This window comes from Melopsittacus undulatus, chromosome 3 (genome assembly GCF_012275295.1).
Source record: "Melopsittacus undulatus isolate bMelUnd1 chromosome 3, bMelUnd1.mat.Z, whole genome shotgun sequence".
In the NCBI taxonomy this organism is placed as follows: Eukaryota; Metazoa; Chordata; class Aves; order Psittaciformes; family Psittaculidae; genus Melopsittacus; species Melopsittacus undulatus.
Window position 1 is genome coordinate 93,370,031 of NC_047529.1, and position 27,695 is coordinate 93,397,725.

The 27,695-nt window shown below is 37.5% G+C and overlaps 1 protein-coding gene across 1 annotated transcript in view; it reads left to right on the forward strand.

The window, feature by feature from the left end:
• WDR64 (WD repeat domain 64) overlaps nucleotides 1–27,695 on the forward strand; it is a 62,496-nt gene that overhangs the window by 30,853 nt on the left and 3,948 nt on the right. The window contains exons 12-26 of the mRNA XM_031046241.2: nucleotides 6,480–6,606; nucleotides 8,715–8,863; nucleotides 9,327–9,450; nucleotides 10,727–10,896; nucleotides 11,955–12,131; nucleotides 13,018–13,148; nucleotides 15,018–15,110; nucleotides 16,773–16,866; nucleotides 18,295–18,337; nucleotides 19,589–19,704; nucleotides 20,506–20,611; nucleotides 22,295–22,356; nucleotides 22,752–22,861; nucleotides 23,626–23,811; nucleotides 26,592–26,691. Of these exons, the coding sequence (XP_030902101.2) occupies nucleotides 6,480–6,606; nucleotides 8,715–8,863; nucleotides 9,327–9,450; nucleotides 10,727–10,896; nucleotides 11,955–12,131; nucleotides 13,018–13,148; nucleotides 15,018–15,110; nucleotides 16,773–16,866; nucleotides 18,295–18,337; nucleotides 19,589–19,704; nucleotides 20,506–20,611; nucleotides 22,295–22,356; nucleotides 22,752–22,861; nucleotides 23,626–23,811; nucleotides 26,592–26,691 (1,788 nt within the window). The remainder of the gene's footprint in view (nucleotides 1–6,479; nucleotides 6,607–8,714; nucleotides 8,864–9,326; nucleotides 9,451–10,726; nucleotides 10,897–11,954; nucleotides 12,132–13,017; nucleotides 13,149–15,017; nucleotides 15,111–16,772; nucleotides 16,867–18,294; nucleotides 18,338–19,588; nucleotides 19,705–20,505; nucleotides 20,612–22,294; nucleotides 22,357–22,751; nucleotides 22,862–23,625; nucleotides 23,812–26,591; nucleotides 26,692–27,695) is intronic.

Genomic DNA, 27,695 nt, shown 5'->3' on the forward strand with positions numbered 1-27,695 from the left:
AAAAAGAGGCACTTGGGAAAATTGTTCCACTCGTTCTGCACAGAAATTGTGGCAACATCTAGATCAGATACATTTTTCATATACTGCTTTGAAAGTTAAAGTTAATCCTTCTCTTGCTGCTAAGCTTTTATTCTCTTCAGTTTATTTGCTCCACCCAGCTATTAAGAATTTTATTCTCCTCTTATATTGCATAATCCTTCAAGAATGTTGAATATTATTCTCTGGACTTTTCATGTCACTTATCCTGTTTTCTGTTATTTCCTGTCCCATTTTCCATCATTTGAATTACTTTGTGCCTTGAGTAGTCTGCAAAAATAAAAATAAACCTACAAAATTAGCCTGGCAAAGAGAAGACTCAAGGGAGATCATCAGCATATATAAGTATCAGAAAGGATACTTATCAGTAAAGGTGGAGCCATGCTCTTTTCAGTGGTGCTCAATGACAGGACCAGAGGAAATGAAAACTGAATCACAGGAGGTTGTGTCTGAACATCAGGAAATGCTTCTTTTACTGGGAGGGAAAATGAGCACTGATGCAAGTTGCCCAGAGAGGTTGTGGAGTCTCCATGGTCCTGGGAAACCTGCTTTAGATGACCCCACTTGAAGAGTTGACTTAGACACGATAGTCTCCAGTGATCCCTTTCAACCTAAGCCATTCTGTGATGCTGTGATTCTGTGAAAAAGTAAAATCACTTCAAACCTTATGTCTAGAGTGAGGGCATGCTTCTAAGATTGGCTCAAAATTGGTAGGAAGAACCTGACTTTTTGAGCTCCTCTGATCCACGTGTTCATAGGCAGTCACCTCTGTCCTACACCTTTAGCCTCCTGCTCCTGACCCACAAACCATCTAAATGTCCACTGAAACTGTTTGCCAGAGGTGATGGGGGTTATTTTATGTTTGCATTAGGGATCAGGTAGGTCTGTTGTCAGCACACAGAGTACAGAGAGGGGCATAAAGGGCCTTTACACACTCTCAGTCACTGCATAGCACCCCGTAAATACCCTGCAGGCTCATTGCTACACAAGTAGACTTGCTATTGCATATAAACCAGTTTGATTTATTTCCAGCATTCCTCTGTGTCTGGCAAAAGGAAAGCAACCTTATATATTACCAGCCTAATGGTACTATCTAAGGAAGTAAATTGAAATGTTCATAATTTTGAACTTTGCCAAATTACTGTCTGAATAAGACACTAGTTAGAGTACCATCTGCTACACCACATTGCATTAATATGCTTAGAGCTAAATCGTCCTTGCCTTAGCCTCACAAGTAATCCCATTGACATCAATTTGTTCCCACGTCTTCTAATAACTACAGTGAGTTATAGTACTTTGCAGGATCACCTTCAGGGATCACAAGACACACAATGACACTCTCTCCAGATAACTTATTCTATTAAATAATAGAGCAAGTAGAACTTCAGTCTGATCTGTGCTTTATGCCTGGTGATTTTTGTCTTTGAGGTTCTGTATGAATCTGTAAATATTCCACATAGACTGTGGATTCTTCAATGACCACAGTTGAACAGTGTAGCAAATAGGGGCAGATGAACTGAACACTCAAACAGTAAATCAGATTTAATTGTTGCTTACTCTTCCTGTCTGTGCCTACAGTGCATGCTATGGCTAGTGTAAATTCTTTCTGCCCCAAGAGTGGTTGGATTTTGGATTTTCCTGCACAAGTGTTTTTTCATAAGCTGTTTTAAAGGCTTGCAGCATCACCATTCTGTAAAACTGAGGAAAGTTGTCTGTCTTTCAAAAAAAAAAACAGATCTTCCTTAACTTACAAAAAGTATCTGCAGGATGTGAGAGCTTGGAAGTACTAAAAAGAAGTTACTGTTTTCTCTTGAGAGCTGTTACTTTCTTCAAAGCAGTGTATTAAGGTCATTTTCTTATCCTTAACTAGGAGTAATTTGAAGGGATTATCTCTTGCTGGGTGTGGGAGCATCAGCAAATCCTGGGCTTCTTCGGTGCTTTTCTGTCTCAGTTAACTGTGGACAGAAAGGGGCAGAAGAGGATTCACTTACTCCAAAGTCAAAGCATGTTTCCACAGTGGCCTCCTCATAGCAACCCAGCATGAAATAAGTGTTCCTGAACCTGAACTTTATTGTACTGAGACCATGTAAAATATTTCTTTACCAATTTTGTCTTGTCCTATTTGCCTTCTTCTGCCTCCCTCTGCTGCTCCCATTTAAGTTAGTAAGATGTATCTGCTCTTTGTCTGTCTCTGTGTATTAAGAAAAATAGAACAAAGGGTGTTACTGTTTTTACACACTCATAAAACATAGGCTTTAGACTAGAGGGAAAAGGTAGCTCAGGCTTTTTTCTATGCTCCGATTTTTAGGGCTTGAATGATGGTGGTGCTTGAAAGAGAAGTGCTTATGTATGCAAATATACATGTTTAATTTTTCTAAGGGCTCTCAGAAGGCTTTGACAAGAACTCCCACTGAATTCTGGAGTGATTTGGTTCCAAATTTTGCTTTGTCTGTGGAAATTCCATGGTCCTGGAAAGGATAACAAAGTACTTTGCTGAAGCTGTTGCAGCCAAGATAAGAAATTTCTTCAGTAAATAAGTATGACGATGAAGTTACTATTAACAAAGCGTCCCCAAGGCAACTCCCCCTAGTCACCTCCCAATTTCCAAATTGCATGCCTTTTGTTGCCACTCTCTGTGCCTGAATTCATGCAGTCATGTGTGTGCTGATGCAGATGAATAGCAGTGACTGAAGGGCAGTGGCCACGCTAGGGATGCCTTGTGTGGGAATCACTCATGTGGAACAGTGGTCTATGTAATCTCCCCATCTCTGACCACAGGATGGGAAAGGAAGCAAGCTGAAAGGAGGGAAGAGATTTATGAATACAGTGGTTTGTCCAGGTTTTTGCTGTCACTTTAAGTGACTGTATTTTCTTAATGTGGTACTGGCATTAATAGCTGAACAAGCAGTGAGAAATAGCGCAAGAGGCTTTTACTTAGATTCACTTATGATGTAAAATCATCACTAACTGTTTTTACATGCTTTAATTGTGACTGTGCCAAAATCGAGCTTGGAGATCTACCTGCAACATTGCCTTAACTTTCTCAACTTTCTTCACAATTCTTCTCTCTATTTTTGCTGGTCTACTGTCAGGTGGATGAACAGTTTCACCATCTTATCTATTCAACTGGATTTCTTTCTTCAAGCTTTCTCACTGCCTGTTTCTCTTTTGGAATGCTTTAGAAATTGAATGTCTGAGTAAACTGAAATGTAATCAGAAGCCTATCAAGGAATATGTAGGACATGATTCCTCTAACTCAGTACTGTATCAGGGAAAATTTAGTCTCTGTAAGAAGTACTTTACAGCATTTTCCTTTTGAGTTTTCCTGAAAACAAAGAAAATATTCAGGAAAAAATTTCTTCTATTTAAAATTCTGAAACACCCACCATGAGCTTCTCTGTGGTGCCAAAGGATTGATCTGTTTCTTTTCTTTCCTTCCTCTTCAGAATTGTCCTGCTTCCTTTAAAATCAGGATACTAATGGAAATTCCAGTAACCTCAAAATCTGTGTATTTCCCTAAATAATTTTCATCCATTATTGTCTCTATTTTTAGTCTGCATACAGTGAACAGTTTTCTATTTGTGGGGGCTTTTAGCATGGTTTGTTTAAGCCTCTTTTTTGGCAATGGTGTTTTCCCTGTGCTGAGATCCTCTTTTTAGTGAAAAAAAGGACTTATACCATAACATTTTATAACATACAGTGTAATAAACATTCATTCTCAGTCATGGTGTGTGTGTCTTGGGAAGAAATAATTCCTGGCAATTGAAAAGAACTTCTCATAACATGAACATATGCACAAGTGAAGTCTTCCTCGTTATCAAAAGCATTTTTAAGGACATGACATATTGCCTGTGAATTGTAATGGGCACACACTCTGTTCAACAGAGAAATAAATAGATTTCAAAATTAAGAAGGGAATAGGCTATGGTGAAGAAAGCTGAAATAGTCAAAACTTGTGGGCTATGTTTCTGACTAATATTGTCTGTATGCCATTTGGGAAACCACTTGCTTTCTGTGTTTATAGGTGTAAAATGATTTTTTCCTGGAATATTTACATTAAAAAACCAACCCCACTGTCCTGGGTTCAGGGCACCCACAAACAGTTAAGTTTTTAAGGGGTCAAATGGATATATATTAGTGGTGCTCTACAGGCATAAAATTATCTAATTGCAAATCAGCATAGAAAGTATTTCTCAGGGCTATTTAAAGTTTTCAAAGCTCTTTGTATTAAAAGGTGAGCAACTTTATGGAACTGAATTTTCTGAGTTTTCAGTAGTGAATTCAATTGTAAAAAAAAAAAAAAAACCTTTTATTTATGAGGTTGACAGATTGTTCTTGTGTTTTCCTCAGAGTTCTTCCTGTCAGATTTCTAGCTTGGTGTTAGGAAAGATGATCTAAAAGCAATTACTTTGCAAATCAAATTTTTTTAATTATAATTTAATCTGTCTTCCTTCTACCAGTCACCAACTTTTATAAGTCTGTAGCAGCATGACTGTGCTGAATTTGAGTTAACGCATCAGATAGTATTTTCTAGCACTTCTGACATAAGTCTGGCTGTAAGTCATTTCTTGGGGCATAACTTGTTAATGGCCTTAGCAAGTAGCTTATGCCATTAAAACTTTTATGAAACTATATGAAAGTGCCAATCAGAGTTCTATGTTCAGGCTAGTCTGGCCTTTGTCAAAGATTCCAGTCATTGTACTGTCTAATAGATCAGTCAAAAAGAAAAAAAAATCAGTAATTTCAAAATGAGCTTCCAGTCTCTCTCTCCAAATTTCATTTGATTCTTTTTCTGTTATAATGCTCAGATGTTATGGACTGATGTTCAGGCTGGTTTCAAGGGGCTTACTGGATGGTCTATCCACAATGGACAGATTAATGTACCAACACCTGGTTTTACCTGGTGGTGAATCAAGTAGGTTTTCAGAAATATAATGCAAGAAACTTCACCAAAGCAGTATGCTGCAGATGCCCTTGGACTTGGACCTACCTTTAAGATAATATTAACACAGGAGATCCTGTGATGAATCAAACAAATGGCTGCAGATTTCTCTAGGATTTTTCCTAGGGGTTTTTTGGGGTTTTTTTTTTTTCTTCATCAGACCTCCCAAAATTACAGCTCTTTTAGAGAAACAGCAGCCCAGCCCCAGCTGGGGAGGCTGGCTGCTTCATGCTTCCTGGCCAAGACCATGAATTTGACTAACTGCATCAAGATCATCAAAGAAAAGCCAGTAAGATGTCAAATGAGTGACAAAGAATAAGGAACAGCTGAGAGGAAGACTTCCAGGGACTGTAGCACAGGAAGCAGGATTATTTATGTGAAATTTCTGTCCAAGATGGAGATCAGTTATCAAAATCAGTTGAATATTTCAGGGGATTGTCCTGATGTGTTCTGTGGGCTTGCATTATATGGATCATTTAATGCAATGATTCAATGAATTTTGTCCACACCCACAGCACTCTTGATATTGATAGGAGCACTGTTCCAACATGTGAAAATCCCAGTTAAAAATGCAGCCCCACCTTTTAGTAACACGAGTGAATGACTACAGATACCTTGCACAAATGCCTATATAAAACTCACCATGGTTTTGGCAGCTGAATAAAAATTGCAGTCAGATGTGATGACAGAATGACTTTTGAAATTTTTTTTATAGTAAGATTTTCTTGCAAGAAAATACATCACACTGAAAGCCATGAGATCTGAGAAATTAAACTGTGAATTCCTGCAGGACTAAGCGCAGTTTGCGTGGGATAGCAGTAAGTTCAACATAGCTTTTGATCAGGCAGTCAGGCAGGATGAATAACATACAATTATTATCAAGTAATTCTGTGATTTTCCATTGTGTTCTCCACTGAAACTGAAAGTAAAACAAAATATATCTAATGTATCTAGTGCTTCTTACAGATTAGTATCCAGGCTGTGATCACTACCATTTGCTTACAGAGAACACAAGAACTACATATGCATTAAAATAATCCTTCTGCAGTGTTTCCTGATCCTGATTTGCTCCAACATCTGCTGTCAGTCAATTACAGGAATTCCTTTATCTGGAGCCTTGTGAAATTTATCTTTTTACTGTTGCACACCATTTGGTAGTCCAGCTCAAATACAAGCTTTTGAACTACTGGCATATATCTGTAAGTGACTGAAAAGTATGACACAATTGAGCCATCTTGTCATTAAGGAGTAGAACCAATTCTCAGGAGACCTGGTTCTCCTATGGACTTCTCAGGTCAAGATTACAGAGCTCAGCCTTTCTGTGCCTTTTATCCTAAGTAAAATGGGGATAAAGGTACCTTTGATATTTGTTTTGCTAATTTGGGGATGTACCAATATGATTTTCATTGGAAACTATAATATTACTATCACAGAAATGAAAAGTAGTTGAAAATCCAATCATGATACAGTACTAGATTTTCTCCCTGTTCTCTCCCTCCAGATTTTTAGAGTGTGGGACATACAGACTCTTTCACTGCTGCAGGTCTTCCATGATACTCAAGTCAACCCTGAAGAGATGGAGAACTCTGTCATGTTATTTGACAATGATCGTGGCATGCTTATCTCTGGTATGTTGCTGCAGTTGATGTATGAGAGAATGTCCCATCTCCTAGAACGAGATTTCCTTTACGATTACATACTGCTGAAGCTGAGTAAAGAAATAAAGTATATAAGATGTGCAGAATACTGGAAGGTAAGGGTATTTGCACATTAAGACCACTTTAAAGTGGATCTTGTTATACACAGTGCTAATTTCAATATAGAAATATGCATCAGAAATATGCATCAAAAATATGTAGCATGGGAATTAACAGCAGGAACAAAAGGAAATGAGAAAGGCTTTTCTGAAGGTGAGGCTTCCTTAGAATAAATAAACTACAGACATTTTCTGTAGCCTTGCCATTTCTTGAAAGCTACTAAGCCACCAATATTCCCCTAACTATTCATCTAGCACCTTCCTACCATTTGGAGATCAAAGCAGCAAAGTACAGTCTCTGTGAAGACCTCACAGGTGCATTCAAACGCCTTATTTAACTCAGTAGCTACAGAAAGCTGCACAATCTCTGCTGTCAACAGATTTATTATCCAATTGGTCAGGAATAAAATACTGTGGGAACTCAACTCACAGTTTCTGGGCTCTGTTTCCTGACTGTATAACAAGGAGCCTGAAACCTCCAAGGGACCAGAGCTTTACAGGTGTCACTAAGGATGTTAGCCTTCTCTGTCTAAGGCAGAGACTCTGAAAACTGGCAGGGTTTGTCTTCCCCAGAGATACAGCCACTGAAAAAAGCCCAGCTTTGAACCTTTTCTGTAGCTATCGAGGCCTGAGACATACCAGACAAATAACTGTCTTTGGAGACAGCTTTTTCTGTCCTTGGATTAGGAACAAGGCACAAAGCTTGCAAAGTTTGTCAAATCTGAGGACATGAATGTGAACTTCTTTTTTTTCTTTTCTTTTTTTTTTTTCAGTGATCTGGTAGTTTCTGCTGAATCTCATTGCCAATAAAGTTGTTTTAGAAGCCCAAATATATACACTGGACTAGCACCCACTAACTGTTCTATTGATTTAGGCATTTGGTATTCATTGCAAGTCTTAAGAAACTTCAGCTTCTAGGTCTTATTTTAAAAACACCAAGAATATTAATCAGTCAAGTTTTAAAGATTATTTTAATTACTAAAGGATAAAAGATACCATCTTCAAATTTGTTAGTGAGATTTTCAAGGCTTAGCGATGTATGGATTTTGCATGGATAAATCCTTGACAAATGGAGGTAACGTTGGCCTTAGAAACAATGACTGGAGCAGTATCTAAATATCGGAAAAAATCTAGTCCTGGATTCTATTAATGATTCCATTAAAAGGTTAAGTGAATTTCTCCTTGCCCCTGAAGAGGGCAAGAGACTGAGGCTGTATATGGGCAAATGAATTCTCATTGCTATGTACCTAGATTTACAGGGATTTTCAGTTATTTGTTCACTAACACCCATAAATCATGACTCACCTTCATGCTTCATTTAAATATTGCCATAGCTTTCCTTCTGTGCCTTTTTCCAAGCTGCTGCCCTCTATGCCTGGATTTACGCCAAGTATTCGGCAACCTGGTCCTTTGCTGCATGCTCACTGCTGACTGCTGCTCCTCTGCTGGTAGAACTGTAACTGTAACTGCAAGAGGAAGCTGCATGTGTAGTCTGGCTTGTGAGCCTCCACTGTAAAAACCTTGTACTTTCTTTTGTCTTATTGTCCCCACCTATATCCCTGTCTTTGCAATCCTTTCTAATCTGAGAGCACTGTAAAATGTCTGGAAAACACCATTCATACTCACAGTGCTGTATGAAGGAAGGTACTGGAAAGACATCATCATGCCTACTGACATCTGAGACAGGGGGATTCATGATTCTTAACGACTTGGAGTCAGGGTATCAGTCACATTAAAAGTGGGCAGGTGGTGGTTTAAGGCAGGTAAATACTTAGCCATTGTTCGGCATGCTTTGGTGGGGGGCGCGTGTGAATGTTTTCTTGGTTAGAGAACATATATTGTCAAGAAACAGACAATATTCCTTATTTTCTTAGAACTCAAATGGACCCCGTGTTTTACATAAAATCGTTCTATATGCAGGGAAAGTAACTGCTACTATACTCAAAATGTATATATTCCCACACCTCTCACCCTGTGCAGGTTCAGATGTCATTGATATTTACCACTTAACTCATATGATACAAGATACAAAATACGTGCCAAGGACACATAAGAAAAGCATCAATGTTTTGGCTTACAACTGGGCTTTTCACCGGATTCTCACTATCTGCTCTGAGTCAATACTGAAGGTGAGTGTAAGCTGCCTCCATTTAAAATGAAAAATAATAGTCTCAGCTTTTTTTAATTACAAATAAGTTACTGGGCAATTAAGTGGTTACTCTTTATTATTCAGAGGCTCATTTTGTTATTTAGCATAGAAATTATAGTTGCATTCTTTCTAGTTAGATTTCTTTGGTTTTGCAGTGTAAAAATTGTTTAACAAAAGTCTCTCTGACTTAACAACGGTCTTTCTCATAGCATACTAAATACAGTCTCCACTTGCCACAATGGCTTCTTTGGGGAGAAGAACATTTTTATGGAAATTACATTAGTATTTCAGTAATAGAACATGGCAGAGTGCTATTGCAAAAGAGAACATTTTTCACAGATATGAAAATTTTCTCTTGGAAGTATTAGTCATTCACACTGGAACATGTTGTGTGATGAGTTTTAGAGGATGTAGTAAAAATAATTACTGTCTTATTTTTCCAGGTCTGGGATCTGGAAACGGGATATCAAGTATATCAGATGGAAGATGCGCATGGGCTGAATACTGAAGTGACCTGTGCAGCCATTGAAATACATGGTTTTTATTTTGTTACTGGAGCATGTGATGGTAAAGTAGTTAAATAATTATCACATTTTTATTACATTTATTTAAAATGACATATTACAAGAGGAGATGGAACTTTTTGCCTCTTTGCCTTGATTCTTACTGTGTCAGAAGATTGAATTTTGGCTTTCTACCAAAGTGGGAAGGAACTCACAGATGTCTGTATGGGGAAAAGGGGGCATGTCTTGGTTGGGTTTTATCTGGTAGATAGTTCATAGAAGGGTGATTTTTGGCTGCTTGGGTTCTGGTACTTTGTTAGCTTACTGCTCACCAGAAGACTGTCTTCAATGCTTTTATCTTAAAGTTCTTGGTCTGAAAAGGTGGTGCCTCATAGCACTTAGGACCTAGATCTGTAATGAAACGGCTGCAGACAAAGAACATCAGGTTTTCAATTTTATAATATCCAAGCTCAATTTTACAGTGTCTGCAGACACTGAACACTAGAGTACATATATCTACATGTTTCCTGAATTTTTCACAGGTTTTATTTAGGATGCATCAAGTTTAGGTGATGTGACAAGACCTATCCAATACACAAGTGCTACACTGAATTCTGTAGAAAACTTTAATAATTTTGTAATCTGATAACATAACTGAATAATTCTTTTCACATTCAAATTTACACACCTGAAGCATTAAAATATATTACATATATGAAAACTGAATCACATAAAGAGATGACCTTTTCCATACAGTATACTGGCTAATGTTTCTTGCTTATACTTGAGAATAGAGACTTCACCCTTAAGATTGTAAGAGCATGACAGGTGAATTCTATCAAGTTATACAGAAGTGAAGTCATATGTAATAACTGCTTCACTTAAAATAATGCTGTAGCTCTTTCTCCCCACTAGCTCTGTGGGACAAATCCAGCAACCAGGTGCCTCTGCTTCTTGCTGTAGCTGAAAACCTCACGTCTTCTGCCTGACAGCCCACACTGTGCCAGCTCTCTGATGATGTTAGTTCAGAAACAGAAGTAAGATAGGTAGTTGTCTTTTATCCTGTGCTGTAGCATTAAACAGCCGTGGAAAAAAAAGATGGAAACATGGTGGGCCTAGTGCTGAAGATGTTTTCTTGTAAGTTTTGTGTCCCTGAAGGTGCTTTCCTAAGAAACACACACACTGTTACGGCTTTCAAAAGGCCGGTGACGTACCTTGGAACCTTCAATTGGATTTTCTTTCTACTTCTTTTCCCGTTTGATCCAGTTCAAGTTTCTGACTTGAAGCACAGGTGCTGAAAAGTTCATTCCCTTTTGTGTATCTTTCTCATCCATGTGTAGGAACAGTGAAAATCTGGGTGTTTGAAAGTGGCCAGGAAGTTAAAGCTTTGCCTTTGGCCAAGTGCAGCAAAGATGAGTGTCGTCTGCTGAAGATAGTTTATCTGAAGGCCGATGAGAGCCAACATGCACTTCTTGCTTTGGAACAGAGTGGGAAGATGAAAATCATTCAGGTTTCTCAAATACACTTCTTTTTTTTTTCCTAATTTCATTTGGTAGCTCCTAGATTTTGAGGTAAAACAGGACTTCTTCATTAGTTAGTAGATACATTTTTAGAAACTGTCAACAATCCACTTTCTGCATATTGTCAAATTAGCTTTCTGCCTTTCTGTCTAAGTATTATGTTCATTAGTTCATTGCTGGTTTTCAACATTCTGATGAAATTTGCATTTGCTTTTCTGTTTGTGATTGACATTTCAGTCGAAACATTAAGATAAAAGCTTTACAATAATGCTGTTGTTATTATAGACAGTATTTACCCTGGTTTAAGAGTTTCTAGTTCGCCAGCAGCTGCGACCAGCTAGAACTGTTCCTGCAAATCCTGTTTATTCTTTTAGCCCCACTGCACTGGTAAGAGCTCTCCTTTTTAACAGTACCTCATTCCTATGGCCATGTTCTTATCAGGAAGCCGTATCTTTCCTGCCTCATGGCTGCCCTTCTGCCTTAGTGCACTCCTTGGGCAGTGGAAGACAGCATCACCTCCTTGGGTTCTGAATACTTGTCCTTTGTAATATTACTGTCCCAGACAGCAGCTGAGCCCTCAGATTCAGATATTGCTGACGTATCCCAGTCATTTGTATGCCATAAACTTGTGGCTTCTTCTTCTCACAAAATTGGAACAACCACCAGTTTTTCTGATATGGTAGATGTGAACTGAAGGCCAGCAGTGTTAATAAAATAAGCAGCTATAGCTGAAGAGACAACGTACTTTAAGAAGGTAGTTAAACTGAATAAAATCAAAAGCTCTGAACTCCACAGCTTCTAACATAACAGCAGGTAAACTGGAATATTTCTGGCTGATGTGTCAGTTTGCAGTGTAGGCATATGCTACGTGATACCTATAACAGTTTTTATAGTTTGACACAGAAATAAGCTTTTGACACACACTCACTGATAATTGCGTTATGAACAGAGAAATCCTTTCCTTCCTTTTTCATTGAGTCAATTATTTTAATAGGGTAACTCAGTTGAAACATATCCTTTCTTTTAATTGAATCAATTATTTTAATAGGGTAACTCAGTTGAAACATACCTGTATGTCACATGGGTGCTTCCTGAGGCAGTGTCATTTCCACGAAAGAATCCAGTTGTGCCTCTGTTACTGAAGCCTGACACCTTACAAACACATGATTTTTTCCCGGATATTCAGTTTCTATCTGACACCAGTTCTCCAAAGAATGACACAGAGGTGAGAAATTCAAATTCAAATTCAAATTCCACATAGTTTACAGAAGATTAGAAAGTAAAATGTTTACTGTGCCCTCAAAGATTTAATGTTTAGTAATAGGTTAAGAACCAAATAAGTATTCCAGATTATCAGTATACTGAAGTTCTAAAATAAATCATGTAAGAAAGTGATTGTTTCCAAGGGTTATATCTGCCTAGTAATTCATTGCATGGTTTTTGCCATGATGAAGCAGCTGCTTTGAATGTACACTTTACATTCCTGTAAAAAATAGTAAGTTGAGGTTCTTGTATAAAGTCTTCTAGAAATTCAGTGTCATTCATTACTATAACTATACTGACCATCAGGAATACTGGCATATAAAGATCAAGCTGGGTGTTAAAGTGAGTCAATTTTTTCTTTTTGCTTTAGTAAAATGTCAAGTTATGTTTCAGTTTTGGCCAATTTAACTTAGTCCATGAGACTTAAGTTTTGTTTTGTATAATTTCACTAACTTTGTAACAGATCTAGATGATGTTTAAGGAAAGGTTGTCATATTTCTGTTCAGTGACTTATTCCTTTAACCTGATTACTGTATCTCCAAAGGTACCTACATCTGATTAATCTTTAGTTCTTACAGCAGTTTTTACATGCTCTAATTGTAACTGTGCTAATGTTAACAAATGGAGACTCCTGTCCTCTGCAGCAGGGAGTCTCCCAGTACTATCTCTCCCTGCTTTCTTCTGGTGCTTCCATGTGCCTCAAATACAATAGGATGAGAATAGCATTCAATACACACAGTTGTTGCAGACACTGTCAATTTAGGCACCTTATTAAACTAACAGTTAAAACATTTTACTCTCTAGTGTCTACATTACTTCTACTCAATTTTTTTTAATGTTCTTTGTAGAATTTTGTACCTTCTGTGGAAATCAAATGTTTTGCTGTTTTAAAAGTAGAAGGATGCAGTTTGATAGCTACAGGAAGTGCAAATGGTGCAATAATTCTGTGGGATTTTGAATCTGCCACTGTGAGATGCTTGTAAGTATTGTTTTCAAGGAGACATTTTGACCTCTGGTATTTCATACAAACTTTTCAAATGGCATACTGGAAATGCTAAGACATCCAGCTGTAAAGGGTCATGGCCAAGCAGGAGTTAAAGTAGCAAATTATGTGTGCCCCTCTCCCTCCGACTTCAAAATACTTTGTTAGCTATTCCTAACATTGCGGGTAGGAGACACGGTCAAGAGACAGAGTCATCTGAGGAAGGGATGATGTAATTAAGAATAGTATTTTAACATAACTCAGCACTGCCACTGAGGAAACTCTATGTAAATCAATGTCATTGACTAGAGGCTGCTACTGAGCTGAAGAAACATCCTTATTTAGGAAGTCTAATGTCTGGAAGGACATCTAGAAATAATACTACTTCTCATAATAATGGCAAATGTTCTACATTATCGTATCGGTATAATTGTCAATACCTACATGACTAGAAGTCAGGTTCAACAAGGGGAAATCTCAAGTAGATTTGGAGGCTTGGGAGTAAAATTCTTTCACAGAAAGTGACAAGATGTGAGCATACTGGTTCCAGATATTCTCATGCAGACTGAATTGCTACATGAGTGTCATGGTTTAAGCCCAGCTGGCAACCCAGAACCACACAGCCACTTGCTCGCTCCCCCCCACACACACACCTCCCCCCACTCCTGGAGGGATGGGGAAGAGAATTGAAAGAATGTAACTCCCACATGTTGAGATAAGAGCAGTCCAGTAACTAAAGTATAACACAAATCACTACTGCTGCCACCAATAATGATAATGATAAGGGAAATAACAAGGGAAGAGAATACAACCGCTCACCACCCACTGACTGATACCCAGCCCAACCCGAGCAGTGATCTTGCCCTTCCGGGTAACTGCTCCCAGTTTATATAGTAGGCATGACATGCTGTGGTATGGAATATCCCTTTGGCTATTTCAGGCCAGGTGTCCTGTCTCTGCTTCCTTCCAGCTTCCCCTCCTCCCTACCAGAGCATGAGACTCAGAAAGTCCTTGGTCAGACTAAACATTACTGAGCAGCAACTAAAAACATCAGTGTTATCAGCACTGTTCCCAGGCTGAAAGTCAAAAACACAGCACTGCACCAGCTACTGAGAAGGAGAAAAATGACTGCTACTGCTGAGCCCAGCACAATGAGGAAAATGAAAAATTACAACATGTCTGGTTAGGCTATGTGGAGCAGAACAGCAGTATTTCTGTGATGGTGGTGGAATACATGCCTTTTCGTACCATATAAAGTCAATATTTACTTATCCTACCCAGTAGTTTCACAGCATCCTTCATATGTAAAATGGGCATGTTTGTGAGAAAGTGAGCTGAGTTTTTCTGTATCACAGGAAATAATGAAACTTAACTCAGTTCTGGCTCTGTCTCTTCTTTTGCTTTTGCCTCCTCATTTATGAGGAAGCAAATTAATGTGGATGCATGGAAGTCAGGAAAGTCAATTTGTAAGTAGAGTATTTTACCCAGAGTTCACACGACTGGTTTGAATGCCAGGCGCAGGTACTTTTCTAACATTAACTTAGCAGTTAACTTCAACATAAGTTACTTTACTTTTCTCTTAGATACTAATTCTCAAGAATACACTTGGCTGAACAAAATGTTCATCATTCCATCAGGTTCCGAGTTTTCCTGACACAGGCACATTTTGTGCCTACTCTTCACTGATATTAATCCATCATAACTGATAACCAGATTCTGAAAAACTGTGTCTAACATTTTAAGGTGATATGCTTTCTGGGAAATGACATATTTGATACTTTTAGATTGTAAATGAAGCTTGCAACTTTTTCTGGGAACAGTACGCAACCTCTCTGAAACATCCTGTATGAACATCTTTATTTTCAGGTGTGAAATTAATGAAGACAGCCAGGCTTCAGTTCTTCAGGCATCTGGAGTCAATGCCATGTTATTCCTTGTACATAGTGCTTTCTCTTTCAGGTAACTGTGCATTGTATCTACCCCCAAAACAGGTGCAGTCATTTGTTGTACACCCATGTAATATTTATCCAGGACAGCTGATATAAATTGAGATTTTCTTTGCATTTAATCAGTTCAAGTTCAAAGAGTTAATTAGCTTTCCTATCCTTAAACTTTTATAATGCTTATCAATCATAAATATTATAATTTTTTTTTTACTGCTCCACTAAGCTATCTTTCTGTCCTTTATCTGACCTCATAACTCTCAATTCTGTTGAAGAATTCAACAAAAATCAGTTTTCATCAGGTATCAGTTTTCCTGTGTACTGTACCTTCTTTGATTCTTATCTCTATGATATGGCAGCAGGCTTTTTCTTTATTTCAAAATGGATACAATCCTCATGTTATTAGATACTCTGATCAAACAAAGAAAGGCAAGCTCGTTGAAGTTTGCAGCCTCAAGTTTCATCTTAAAACAAACTAGAAGCTGGCACAGAGCAACAGAATTTTAGCCAAATATGCTCATTTTGAGAGAAAAGCATTGCACATGTACATAACTTCAGAAGCCTGGCTTCCAATGGTTGTGCAAAGGCAACAGGAGGCAGAAGGGCGCAATATGGTTAAATACTTAATGGGACTTTAAGGTCTTAAGCAATTAGGCAGCATTTTTGCTCTCCTGAACCATAAGAATGATTTATGGTCTTACATTGCTTTAAAACCTTCAAGTAGCTTATGCATTTACTACACACCTAAATGTACAAGTGCCACTTAACTGAACATAAATTTACTTTTCTTACATTATATTATTATATTTTACATTATAGCTTAATGATCAGTTTAGAAAATCCTAGTTAAATTAAAAATGTGGTGATTACATTTCACAAATAGAAATTTGTATAAATCAGGAAAAGTTATGGTTATGCATAAGCAGGAGGATCCTACAATGACTTTGAATCATATAGGCTTAGGATGTTTTGTATATATTAGGAAGGTACCTGGATGAATTTGACTGTGATAATATACAGACACACAATGTTCAAGAATGCTAACAAGTTTGTGAAATCAAACATTGAAAAATTGCAAAGCCATGGCCACCTGTCCAAATTTAAGTGGGAAACCCAGCTATATACTTTCTATATGGGTTTTACATTATCCCTGATGTAAAGAACAGATGTGAAATTGGTGTAAGTTATGTGGCAAGAACCTCTTATTAGCACAGTCAGACCTTTTCTTGACTCATAAACATTGAAGACCACATACAATTTTTTTTTCTGAGTTTCTTCCACAGAATCCCATTTCTGAAGATTTTCTTAACAGACTGAAAATAATCTATAATTAATTGAAAAAAAAATTTGCAGAACAAAGTCCTTGGAAAGATGAAAGGGAATAAGCCACTGACATGCACTGAATTTTTCCTCTTTACTTCTTGAGGATGAATACCAATATTAATTTTGATTTACTATGGATTTAATTTGCTCAAAACTCCTAACAGGAGAGGTTGGCTGTGTAATATGCAAACATTGCCTAGTTACTTGCATAAATTTCTAAAACACCACCAACCCTTAGTGTGATCAATTCAGGCGCTATTTTATTATCCTTTATTACACTGGATGATGTTGTTTTTCCAGACAGCAACAGTTTCTTCAACAATGTCAATGATCTCCAATAATTTCTTTCGCACAGGAAATACAGTTCCCTATCCTCTGCTACAGCTACTGTGAGGAGTCACAATGATGCCGTTCCAGAGCACAAGAGCAGTTCTTTGAGCCTACAAGAGGTAGGTATGGTGGCTTCATGGGTCCAGTAGCATTTGAATCAAATTTCTGTTTTCATCTTAGTCTTGTTTTTAAAATCCTGTAGCTTACTAAGTTCCCTCCATAAAGACATGCACACAACTAAGTATCAAGAACTGCAGGGAAACAAATTTTGTTCCCCTAAGCTGAATGAGGTGGGGAATTGAGAATACATTCTGTCAGGCAGATGGCTCAGTGATACATGGAATAGCTGACTACCAAAGTGTTTGTCAAATGCTTATCAATAGCAATGCTGACTTTCAAATGGTGAGAAACAGCAGTATGTAAGTACTAAGTACAGAAGAACTCAAAGGGGAAGGTAAAATAGAGAAATCATGAAGTACTTGAATAAAATTAGAACTACATATACATTGCTGTCACAATTGCTTGGATGCATTCTTTCAAATGACAGTGTGATTTTATTTTTTTTTTAATTTACCATCAAGATGGCAGTGTTTCAATCTGTGTATTTTTACTAAGGGTAGCATTACGATTTTTGTGACACATTTTGTCTTTTTATGCCAGAAGAACATGCCACACCTGCACAGTAACAAATGGCAAGCAGGCAAAAAAAAAACCAAAAACCGGCTACCTCCCAGATTCTTTCCACAATGTTGTTTCAGCAGAGTATGGCATATTCATAGATCCCCAAGTAGGCACAGGCCTGACTGTCATCCACAAACTAAAGTATACAATATCGTGTGCTCTTTAGTCATTAGAGCAACAAAATGGACAGCCATTTGCAGCTCTTAAAAAGACCCCCCAAACCCAAAAAACATATCAAGCCCTACAGATCAATAGGTAGGATGAGACTGAAGTGGCTTGTCCTCTTCCGAGATACCACAACATCTCAAACACTGGTGACTGCATAGTTTTTCCTGCCTTTTTGACTTGGCAATTTTTTGAGACCAGTGTACTGTCAGCCTTGAGGATCCTCAAATGCCTATGTAGTAAGGCACAAATGAAGAAATCACAATTCTCATACTGATGTGAGTAAATATTATTGCTACTTATGTACTTTGCTCATCTTTGCTCAAGGTAGTGCCAAGGCTCTATGCATGGTCTGAATTAAACTCTCTAAGAAATGTAGGTTACATTCACATGACTCTAAATTATTAACTTTGGTTATCCTAAGAACTTAATGCCATTCTTTCAAATTTACCTTTGGCATGATCCTAAATACCAACTAATTTCATTTGTGATTTGTTCATCTGTGATTTTGATTCTCTTCAGATGAAATGTTTTTTATTTTCACTCAGTGCTGTCCCAGATTAAATGGAAACTGTGGAAATATTTAAATCCTTCAATTAAAATAAAATAAATTCTTAAAATAATTTCAACTGGAGAACTGTTCTGTAGTTATACCCATGTTCTGATTTCTAATTCTGTTACATCTTATTCCTTACAATTAGGAAAATGTAAAAAGTGGTGAAATTAATACTGAAAAGACAACAGGTATGGAAACGTTTTTCATTCTTTTTGCTTCTGGTCCATTAATTTTGTTCAGATTACTACAGAAAATGAGTCTGTCCGTTTAGATGACAAACTATATTTATAATAATTGGGATACCACTGGTATTTGGATGACACACCTCAACATCTTCTGCTCCCTCCTGATTTGCAGTTATTCCCCAAAAGCCAGTCCATGATGCAGGATATGCAAGGGCTTAATTGCTGCCTTTTCTAAGTAGACATGATCCTGAAAACATTGCAGAATATGGGAATGTCAACCATACACACTTGTCTGCCACATAAATATTTGAGCAATTAATCATTGAAATAGTATAGCAAAAGCCAACTTGACTCACCTATGACTGAATGACCTCACAGACAAAAATTTTAGAAGGAAAAGTCTTCCTATGATATATATCCTTAAAACAAAAGAGAAAAACAGAGAACCAAGTGCTTAAGAGTTAAAGCTGTGCAAATGGAGTAATGAATTTGCAAGAAGCAAATCCTCTGGAATCTTCTGAATCCTTTGTTCAACCTCTGCTGTAAAGCAAACTTTCCCAGTAACAAGGAATCTGATCATCTGAAATGCAGATTTAAGCTGAACTGATTTTGCAAAGAAAACATGCTCTGAAACCAGAATATCCCTAAGCCTTGTAGCTGCTCAATGAAATAGGCACTCATTCCTGCATCTACTGAATATCCATTTCACCGAGCACCTTCATAAGGCATCCCCACCCCAGCTTCTCCAACACTAGGAAAGTCACAGCAGGAACTCAAAAAAGATTCTCTGTAACCACCACCTTGCATTTAGCTAAAGTTTTGAACTGAAGAAGTATGTACGGAAATCTGTGATTCCAGAATTATATGTCATTTAGTTATTCAACTTCATTGTTGAATTTACAGTAATCTCTAGAAGCATCATGCATGCTGCAGATCCTGATGACCACTGTCTTACACTTGTCCTCCACAATCACTGGTGCTTGCAGTTTCTGTAAAATCTTGCTATGCTCTGAGTAAAGTTCCCCCACCACCATGAAGCAATAGTTCTAGATGGTTTAGATAAGATCATGAAGACTGTTCTGATTTCTTTTCAGCTGTCTTTTATCCATATCTGCAATATTTTCAGAGTAATGTCATCTTGATGACAGAGTTTGTTTTCAAATTTACATTTTTTCTAGTGTTAGGTAATTTCTGGGCATTCAAAAGCAGCTCTAAAAATTGTTGAGAAAATGTATGATCATTTGTGTTCCAAAGCAAAAGACACAACTAGTTGCAAGAGTATGCAGTATGTACCCAAAGCTGAAGCAGGACACTCACCCATGCTGGCTTCTGCTCATGAAAATGGCTGTATCTGCCTATGGAATATTCAGGTAGCTATCTGAATGTCTTTGGGATGGGACTGGACTATTGAGAAGGTAATTCTACTAATCTTTGAAAACATGAAAACGTGCTTTTTAACTAGCAATTGCAGCAGCAGATATTTTACTGATTTTTTTTTTTTCTCAACAGTTTCTTCCACGGATACAAATTAGTTGAAGAAACATTTGAAATAATTTTAACAAAAACTGACTAATGTTATGTCAAAGCCTGAAAGTTGACTTTTCAAACAAAACAGTTATATTCTAAGAAAGGATATTAGTCAAGGCAGAGTATCCTACTGTCAGAAGATGAGAAATATGCCTAGAACATTGCACAAGCCAGCTAGCAGCTAGCACTAGTAAGGTTACAAACAGGGAGAGAATAGTACCTAACACATAGAGTCTACAGCTATAATCAGCTTTTAAAGACAGTCATGCAACACAAATTCAATGGCTTGTCTTATCACTTCAGATCCATAAGACACAATTACAGAAAATATGTGATCACCCATGTTACTCTAAACAAGAGATAAAAAGTAAATACTGTAAAAAGGGGGAGTGCCATGGTACAATCACTGAACAGTAAAATAGCTTCTTCTCTTGATGTAGAAGAGATAGCAATCCAGAATACACTCCAGCTATGTTGGTCATTCAGTAGATTAGATAACTACTTTTTTAGTGTCCTTCTGAATAGATAGGAGCTGAGTAATGCTGACTAGATCAAATCAATGGAACTCAACATCTGATACATTGACTTTTTGTTGTTTTTTTTTTAATGTATATGAGAAATATGTGCGTGTTTATTTATTTTAGGGAAACTTAGTGAAAGAACTTTTGCCATTTTCAAAACATCCTTCAGTTCCTCTGACAGCACTATGTACAGACATCTCCACTAAAATACTTTTGGCAGGCAGTAAGGGTGAGTAAACATGATAGTCATTCTGTTCAGGACAGTCTGTAGGACCACAAAATATCATGCTGTAAATGTGCCAGAAATGTGGAAATGAATGTCCAAATGCTTCCAGACTTTCTCCATCAAAGCTATAATTAAGTAATTGAAAAAGGTATTTTCTAGTATGAAAGGATGGTAGATTAAAGCTTAGTGTTAGCAGCATTATCAGCAGGAATGTTTTTATAAAAGACATAACAATTTTCTTCATTCACACGCCTTGCATATACTTTCCACTTTCCATCTGAATTATTGTGTTAATACCAAGGGCAAGGATTGCTGCTAAAAAAGGGCAAAAATTTCACATCCATAGTAATAAAACTAAATAAGAAACTGCAGCTGTGGCTGTACCGAGAGCCATGATTTGGACACTGATGTGAAGTGTACAGTAATGGCTTCAGCAGTATGCTGCTGTATAAAGAAAGCACTTGTGGTTTGTGCTAGCAGCTCTTTGTTAGACTTAATTTCACACAAAATCTGGCTTTCATTTGGCAGAAAGTCATTTGCTGTCTGATCCTCCTCCAAACCTTTAGAATCACCCTGGAAATTTTCCTCTTCTGCATCTGTCCAATGAGATCTTTGTCCTTTAATGGGACAGTTTCATCTAAAATTACTATTAGAACTGTTTCCTGCCAGCTTCCTGCTCTTATGCTGTCAGAGGGTGGACGGAGAACATTATTTTCTCCATTTGTTGCAAAACTGAGCAGCACCTTGACACTGATGCTGAAAATGTAGTTTCCACTCCCCCCCCATTGAGTCAAATCAGTAAATGGGTTCAGGAAGGTAGCATGAACTGAACAGGATTTTAATTAGTTGTGGAAAAGTATCCACCCTATTACCTGTTCATCTGATACCCTGTCTTTGTCCTTTTTTGTATTTGTGCCACTATGCATTTGCCTTTCATGTTTTCCACACCCTTCTCTTCTATCTGCAGTGCTACTACCAATTTTTTGTTCCCATTATAGATTTTCCCTTGTTAGGAAAATGTCAACTTCTCTGTCAGCCTCCTTTCTTGCCTGAAAACACACAGGCCTATAAACCAGATGTGACCAGTATGAAAGTTGGAATTACACAAAAGGTTTTTCTGTGTAGTAGTAGAAACAAGAGATAAGAGGCAACTTAATCAGGAAAGAGAGAGCTTAGGCAGTAAACTGAGCAATTGTGGGTCACAAGGAAAATGGTTCTTTGATTCTAGCTTCACATGAGCATACTAAAAGGTTGTCAAATATCAAGCTTTCATTATGTCTGCAATTAATCAACTTCATCTATTTCAGCAGGATTGTAAAACAGTTTAAACTCCAGGAAGCTCTCATACCTAGTTTGTACAATAGAAAACTGTCTTGGCAAGACAACTTATTTTTTACTCAAGTCATTTACAGAAAAAACTTTAAATTCTTTCCATTTCAAACCTATCCATTTAATGATACCTTGTTCACAAAGGGTATATGTATTTCTTTGCATATTAGTGAATATACCATAGTCTTCTACCCAGTACTTGACAACGAGATAGTGACATTCACCTTAAAATAACATTCACTGACCTGTAATCTCTGCTTTATTCTACCCAATGTTTACAAGAGCATATGGTAGCAGCAAGTGAATGTGCAGCACTAATGAAATTTATTAATGTTTTGATTTTTGCTTTTTAAACAGAGGGACACATTATGCGCTGGTACATTGCCTCATTCTTAGAAGGTCCACAAAGAGATAAAAATGTAAGCAAATATCTGCCGCTTTTCTTAATTTGAACAGTATACCAAGATACATGACAAGCAGAAAATTGATTCAGAGCACTGTGTGGACTAAAAATGTTTCCTACACATACAGGTCATGTATTTTTCTTGAAGTAATAACTTGATGTTGTGAAAAGCAAGAAAAACACAAGTAAAATGCTGTTAACATTATTCCATTGTGTTCAAAGAGGCTACCTTAAGAATGAATTTATCCATGTCCTCTGAGCGACGTTTCCACCATATGCCATTCAGAGATTTTCTCATGGAGGGATTCCTTTTTCACCTCTGAATTTTCAGAAAACCATGCTGATAAATCCACTAACCTGCCAACCTTACTGAACTGCCTGAAATGTGGTTATGTTGCCTTCTTCCCTCAGCAAATAAAGGAGGAGATCTGCTGGAGGGCACATGCTACTGAAGTGATTGATTTATTTCATGAAGAGGAGAAAAATGTGGTAGTAACAGCATCTATTGATGGTTCAGTCAGGTACTGCTTCTTATGGCTAATCAGCAGAACTGTCTCCAGAGTTCCTCTTCTATATAGGCAGGAACTGAAATAAATACAACATTGGGTGCATTTCTGTTCCGCAGCTGAAAGAACTAATATTTTAGGGTAAAACTTCCAGGTTTCTTAGGAAGTCAGACCTTTTGCAGACTGTTGTTTTCTTCCAGCAAGGTGATCTTGAATGCGTAGTTAACGGCTCCATCATTTTAGAAACAACCACCTGTTCTAATCCTACTTTAGTTTTCAATACTTGTTAAATTGACATGGGTCCTAAGCACTGCATCTACCCAATGCTTATGTAATTAATCCATTGCAGCCTGAAATGCTTTATAGATAGCAGTAATTCCTTCTCTGCTAACAAGTACATATGAAGAGGTTTCTTTGGGGTATTTGGGGTAATTAATGAGGAAATTCTGTGTAGATCCTGCTTTGGTGGCAGCACCTTACTGTAGGAGCAACTCAGGCTACCGCTGCCTTTACTCAGTTTTGTAATTATAAAGATGAACTGTTTGTTTTCTGATTTTTACAACATCCTTCCGAGATATTTTTACTCTCAAGTTACTTACATTATAAACAGTGAACTTCAATCACATTGCTTTTTTATTTTATGACTAGCACACTGAACTCTAGAACAGTGCTGCAGAACTTGATAATGTAGACCGGTATTTTCTCACTTATGTGCCACTTCTAAGAGTATCCATTTTTTTTCTTTCTGTCCTCTGGCACTGCTTCTACTATGTCTATAGGCTCTGGAATGCGATGAATGGATACTATCTTGGTTACTACGGACAACCCAGGAAGTTTGAAGTATTCGATACTACTCGGTTGATTTTGCCTTGTGATGTTAATACTTTTCCTATTATAATTAAAGAAGAAAGCAAGTATATGGAAGAGGAGGAGCTTGAATGTCCTCTCGTGCTGGACAGGGACAAGTAAGATCTCATACATTTACGCACACGTAGGACTGAGCAAACAGTTCTGAAAATATATGTAAAAAGCATCTTTCACCTGAAGGTCAGAAAGAATTATTAGTATTTCCTATGAGTTACTTAGAAAAGTCCTTTGTATAAATGTTTCTACACAGCATGGATAGATCTCTGAATTGTTATGACTAGGTGACAGCCAGGACTAAGTGATGCTCAGGATTTGAATTCAGTAATAGTGATGGCTAGATAATTGTCTCATATTTTAGTCTAATTAGAGTCTGTATGTTATATACACTGTTCAGGTTAGCAGCCTGTTTCCTTTCCAGTTCCACAAGCCAATATACTTTTGGGATTCCAGAAAATTTATTTTAAAATCTTAATGTGAATAGTTTTAACTCAAAACCAAATCCTTCTGTAAAAATAAGCCAAATTTAATCTTTCAGTTTAAAAAATAGTCTTCTTAAATTTGATGGGATGTTATGGATACATTCACATGCCTCTGATCATAGCATTCTGACACTTGTATAAATGTCATGTGTTCAACAGCAGTGCTGGACCTGTCTCCTAGATAGAGTTCTCAAGGGATTTAGGTTAGTTACAAGTCAAGCCAGAGAGCCTTGGACGTCTAGCTTAAGTCATATTCCTGGAGCTCCCTGGTTCATTAATTAGTGGATTGAACAAACTAACATAAATTTTGAAGCTGAAATCTTCAGAGGCAATGTGCATAGTACCATTAATAACAAAGCAGTCCAAATCTGGGAAAAATTACTCCCAGACTCAAAAGTCATGCCTGCTTTAGTGGTAAGGCTTTGTATACCCAGTCAATTCTTATGTTGCTGTCCTGGCTTCAGCTGGGATAGAGTTAATTTTCTTCCTAGTAGCTGGTACAGACCTGTGTTTTGGACATAGTCTGAGGATAATGCTGATAACACCAATGTTTTAGTTGTCACTTAGTAGTGCTTATGCTGATCAAGAGTCTCTCATGCTCTGCCAGTGAGGAGGGGTACAAGAAGCCAGGAAGGATCAGAGAGAAAGGACACTTGACCCAAACTAGCCAAAGAGTTATTCCATACCACAGCATGTCAGACCCAGTATATAAACAGGGAAGTTACCCAGAAGGCCCAGACCACTGCTAGGGTTGGGCTGCGTATCGGTCAACTGGTGGGAACAATTGTACTGTGCACCACCTGTGTTTATTGGGGATTTTTCCTTTCACCTCCTGGTTTTCTTTCCCCTTGTTATTCCCCTTATAATCTTCATTAGTAGTAGTAGCAGTATTATATTGTACTTTAGTTATTAAATGGTTCTTAACTCAACTCATGGGGTTTACATTCTTTTGATTCTCCTCCACATCCCACCCGTGGGGGGGAATAAAGGAGGAGTGAGTGAGCAGTTGAATGGTACTGAGCTACCAGCTGGGTTTAAACTACAACAGCTGCTTTCTAACCAAAGCACTCTTGGGACAATGGCAAATCTCTTGGATGCTTTTCTATTCCTCCATTTAGGTCAGTATCCTGATAACACTTATTATTCTTTAGAATACTTAGTAATGTGAGTAGTCCCACTGAAGTCAAAATTCATCAATATAGAGAAGTGGTCAGCTGTGTTTGAAGGACCAACTCCTGTAGTCCTTTTGAATAGTCAGCAATTAATTTGAAACCTCTGGAATCAAAGATATTATAATTAAGCCAGCTAACTTTGAAGAACCTTTCCAAAAATGACATGCCTCTTTCAAACTGTGACTACTTGTGGAGGACTATTCAACTATTTCAGTAAAGGAGAACAGCTATTATACATGAGAAGCACATTAATTAGACTGGCAGCAAAGCCTACTTAGCTGTGCAGAGAACTGGGGAAAAAAGATAAAGTGGACACATATTGCACAATAGAAAGTTTCAATCTTATTCTATATATTCTATATGTGCTGCCACCTTAAAACTAACTTGATGCCTCTGGATTAATTGTACCAAATGTGTAATGGATAGCTAGGCAACCATCATCCAAAAGGCTGTGTTACTTATGGATGCTAGGCTTTGTTCTTTACAGGACACAGAAGCTTCTCTTCAGTCAAGTCACTTATCTTTATGATACTATTACAATTTGATTATTGGATGGCTGTCAAGTCACTAAGTTGCATTTTGAAATTTCAATTAACAAAACAAGTTATAAATGCTAATTACAGATATCGCCCAAATGTGCATATACCTGGAAAGGTACAAACCCAACTAATAGCATAGGTGCTTACAGTTTAAACAAGCAGCACAGGTTATCTATTGAAAAAGGCCAGCATGTAGACATGCCCACATAAAAGAACGGTCTCAGTTTCTCTTTATAGTTTATAATACTTTAGCTTTGTGACCTGACTTAATTTTTCTGATTAGAAATTAAGCTATTAATCTACACTCTAGATCGTTTCTTTTTAAATTTGGAAACCAGACATATGAGCAGAAGGAACTTGTAAGCAGCATACAGGAACTGTAATTAGAACTGACAGAAATGCTGAAAAACCATTATCAGACAGCAGATTAGCACCCAGCTATTGTAACTAGTGTTTTTTATATTAACATTGCCAGCCTTCTAAAGATGACAAGCCAGTACCTGGATTGAGAAAGTGCCAATGAAGCCCTTTGTGACACCTGTGAATGTCCTAATATAAACTGTACTTTTCAGATGTATGGAATACTTTATACTTTAAAATAATTTTATTTTGGAGCCAGCTAAGAATGTTGCATTCAAAATTGCCATTTTTATAGGAGCATCGGATTTTTTCTGTCTTGCCTTTACAGGTGGAAGTCACTGACCAGACCACCTTCACATTTAAAAGGTCTTAAACATATGGACACAATTCAGGACTCAAAGTTTTTCAAATCTCTAGCTTCTCCAAAGGTAGCTAATATATATGACAAACTTGTTTCTGTTCTGTGCAAAAATATAGGAAATACGATTGTATATCTCATTTAGAAATTAGCCATAAATAATTCTACATATCCTTCTCATTTAATGGACAAGCTAGAACAAAGATGCATGAACAGAAGGACTGAAGAAACCTCTCTGGTTTTCATTCTCATTGTTTCACACTTACAAATTCCAGTTTAGAAAGTAGCACACGATGATTCACCAATGATTTGGTCTAACAGCATTTAAAAAACCCTAGAATTTTCACATGCTCCAACAGAAATCCTAAGTATCTTAAATTTACTCGAAGGAAGTGTGAAAATACTAGAACAAGAGTGAATCCCTGATTATACACAATAGTTCTTTTAAAGTCCCCATAAAATTAGAAACCCAAAGAGTTCTGAGTTATTTTAGATATCGTTATAAATATTTTCTATAACTTGAATTAAATAATGGTTGAGATTGTTCATTTTTACCTGGTTTAGCCATTAAAAGTCATGGGAACAGATAAAACTTCTCTTGCAGTTGTAGCAGAAAAGGAAATAGATACAAATCCTATGACCATTTGCCAAAAAGGCTTCCATTAGTACCTTTCTGACCATTCTTTCTCTGACCCAGAGGTAACTGGTCAAAAGCTAGTGAGGGTTATGAATGCTTTAAAAAACTACCCTAAAGTCTGCGGTACCGTGAGTCTCCTATGTACCACAATTCTAATGTGGCCAGCTAAGGTCCAAACAGTAGTCAGTAAAAAACAGCATTACCCCATGTGGCCAGGTACTTTTCTCTGTGTACCCTGGAAGAAAGAATGATAAGGTGAGTGGAAGACACTTCTCCAGTGTTTATAGAATCATAGAATCTTAGAAGCATAGAACGGTTTGGGTTGGAAAGGACCTTAAGTTCCTCTAGTTCCAACCACCCTGCCATGGGCAGGGACACCTCCCACTAGACCGTGTCACCCAAGGCTCTGTCCAACCTGGTCTTGGGATTGAGCATTT